At 47.8% G+C, this 2,293-nt stretch overlaps 1 protein-coding gene across 3 annotated transcripts in view; it reads right to left on the bottom strand.

Annotated features, from left to right (window-relative positions):
- Nucleotides 1-1,233: 1,233 nt before the first annotated feature.
- Nucleotides 1,234-2,293, bottom strand: part of ZDHHC4 (zinc finger DHHC-type containing 4) — a 19,758-nt gene continuing 18,698 nt past the window's right edge. For all 3 annotated transcript variants that reach the window (XM_023516553.1, XM_012808722.2, XM_023516552.1), the window contains one exon: nt 1,234-1,599. In XM_023516553.1, the coding sequence (XP_023372321.1) occupies nt 1,309-1,599 (291 nt within the window). In that variant the 3' untranslated portion in view covers nt 1,234-1,308. The remainder of the gene's footprint in view (nt 1,600-2,293) is intronic.

Below are 2,293 nucleotides of genomic sequence, written 5' to 3'. Positions count from 1 at the left end.
GCCGAGCGCGGCAACGGCAGCCTGTAGGGGCCAAGCGCAGGCCGCGGCCCGGGCACGCTCTCGGAGGGCGCCCCCTGGCGACAATGCCCGGCGCGGGGTGGGGGCGGAGAAGGGCTAGGCCTAGGCCACGCCCCCCCACGTGCCACGCCCCCAGGCCGTCAGCCAATCTTTGGCCCAAAGCCGGTGGGTCCGGAGCCGCCCAGGTGAGGGGCTGTAACACCCACCAGCGACTGCCCTCAAGCCTTTCGAGGTTCCCTAGTGTGATCGGTGTTCATTGTCTCCGCTATTTCATTACACCTTGCTTTTCCACCGCCAAGGATAGGGTGGTAGTACAGGTTTGGGCTTGGGACCAATGCACTTGGGTTCCCTCCTGCCCCAGCGATCCATCTTAAAGATCACATCTGTTCTAACCTCACGGACTGTTATGACAGATGATGGCTAGTAGGAGCCTCTCTCCTACCCTGACTCCTATTACCTGTCCCCAGGGTCCTTATTCCCCAGCCCTCTCCACAGGTCCGGGCATCTCCGGATGCCTGCTCCTTGGCTTAAACTGGGAGGGCCACAGGAATCTTAAGACAGCCAGCAAGGTCCAGCCCACCTGTGTCCTGCTCCTAAAACCTCTCCCACACTAAAAACCTTCAGCACCTTTAAATGACTTCTTTTCCTGCATTCGTCTTTCTGCTCTGAACTGGTTTTGGAATTTTTTAAACAGGGAAGGAAAGATTTGAATATGGCCAGAAGAGGTCAGTGGAGAACAGGTAGAAGGCCACAAATACAGCAATGTGCCTCCTGTAAAAGACCTATCTATACTGTCTCCAAGGCAGACCTGGAGGAGGACCAGGGTTGTTGTTAAAGATATGAAAATCCCTTGCAGAGAGGGGACAGAGAATAGGGACAGGCATAAACAAGAGTGCAGCCAGGCCCAAGGCCAAGAAATTGAGTCATCCAGACTTAGCGGCACATCAGGAACATGGCCACAAGGCCCCTCCTGTTCAAGAGCCCAGAGTTTAAAAAGACCAAGGCCTCAGTGTCACCTGGAACCTCTGAGAAGTCCTCTCTTGAGTCCCTTGATACCACAAGTTCACAAACTGCTATGATAGATGCTTGGGTCCAACAGAGGATAAGCAAAGGGAGGGGAAGTCCACTACAGCACCTGGCAGAGATTTAAGAACATTTCCTTCCTTCCCCAGTGAAAGCTGATTTACAAACACATAGTAAAATCAAAACAAACAATGCTTAGAAAATAAGTATCCAAATGTATAAATAAATGTATACTACATTTAAAAGGCAGTAACGTTCTTTCCATTCTTATTTTTTCTTTGTCTCATAATGTAGAAACACAGGTAGAAAGATCTCTCGAAAGTTGCTCCAAAGCCCACGGGAATAAATGTTCTGATAGACTTGGTGCTTAGCTGATGGGGCCCCAGCCACAAGGGGACAATGCTGGCACCAGTCCCAGGCACCTCTGAACCACTCATTAGTAGTCTGGTTGGTGGCAGCCAGGTATAGAGCAAGGCACAGGTAGCCACCCAGGAGGAAGCTCAGGACCAGGACAAATCCCAGCATGAAGACAATCCTTGGAAAAGTCACGAACAGGTACTGTGGACAAAGAAGGAGAGCACATTAGACAGCTGGACTGTGCCCTGTGACATCCATAAGGGTACACACCCACCAACCCTGGTCCTATTCATAGACACACCAGAGCTGCCTCCTCTGCCCACCTACCTGAGTTCAAGTATGACCCACTGAACATAAATCAGAACCATAAATAGCATCCACAAATAGCCCGTGAACAATGTCAGTAAGTACAAGAGTTCACTATGGGATAAAGTGCTCACATTCAGGGAAAAGAGAAAAGTTACTTAGGAAATAGGGCCATCCTAGTTAGCTATTTATAAGATAAACAAATAAATTTAGTGTACTGATCAAAATAAGATCCAGATGAATAATAAGAGGTAAATGTCTCATTTAATACAACCACAAAAATACATATATTCATTGTAATCTTGATTAAGGATATTCACTGTAATCTTGATTTAAGCAGTCCGTCTTCCCATAAAAAACAAGTTAAATCTCCACTATTAAAGGAAGAGTAAAATAAACCCTGGAACCCTTATTATGGCATAATAAGGAGCCATTAAAAATGTCAAGGCTGGGTGCAGTGGTTCCCTGCCTGTAATCCTAGCACTGTGGGTGGCCAAGGTGGGAGGACTGCTTGAGGCCAGGAGTTCAAAACCAGCCTGAGCAAGAAAAAGATCTCCATCTCTACAAAAAAAAAAAAAAAAAAAAGAAA

Source organism: Otolemur garnettii, unplaced genomic scaffold, assembly GCF_000181295.1.
Source record: "Otolemur garnettii isolate 467f Iridium unplaced genomic scaffold, OtoGar3 scaffold00092, whole genome shotgun sequence".
In the NCBI taxonomy this organism is placed as follows: domain Eukaryota; kingdom Metazoa; phylum Chordata; class Mammalia; order Primates; family Galagidae; genus Otolemur; species Otolemur garnettii.
Note: the sequence above shows the minus strand (reverse complement) of the source record. Positions and strands in the feature narration are given on the sequence as shown.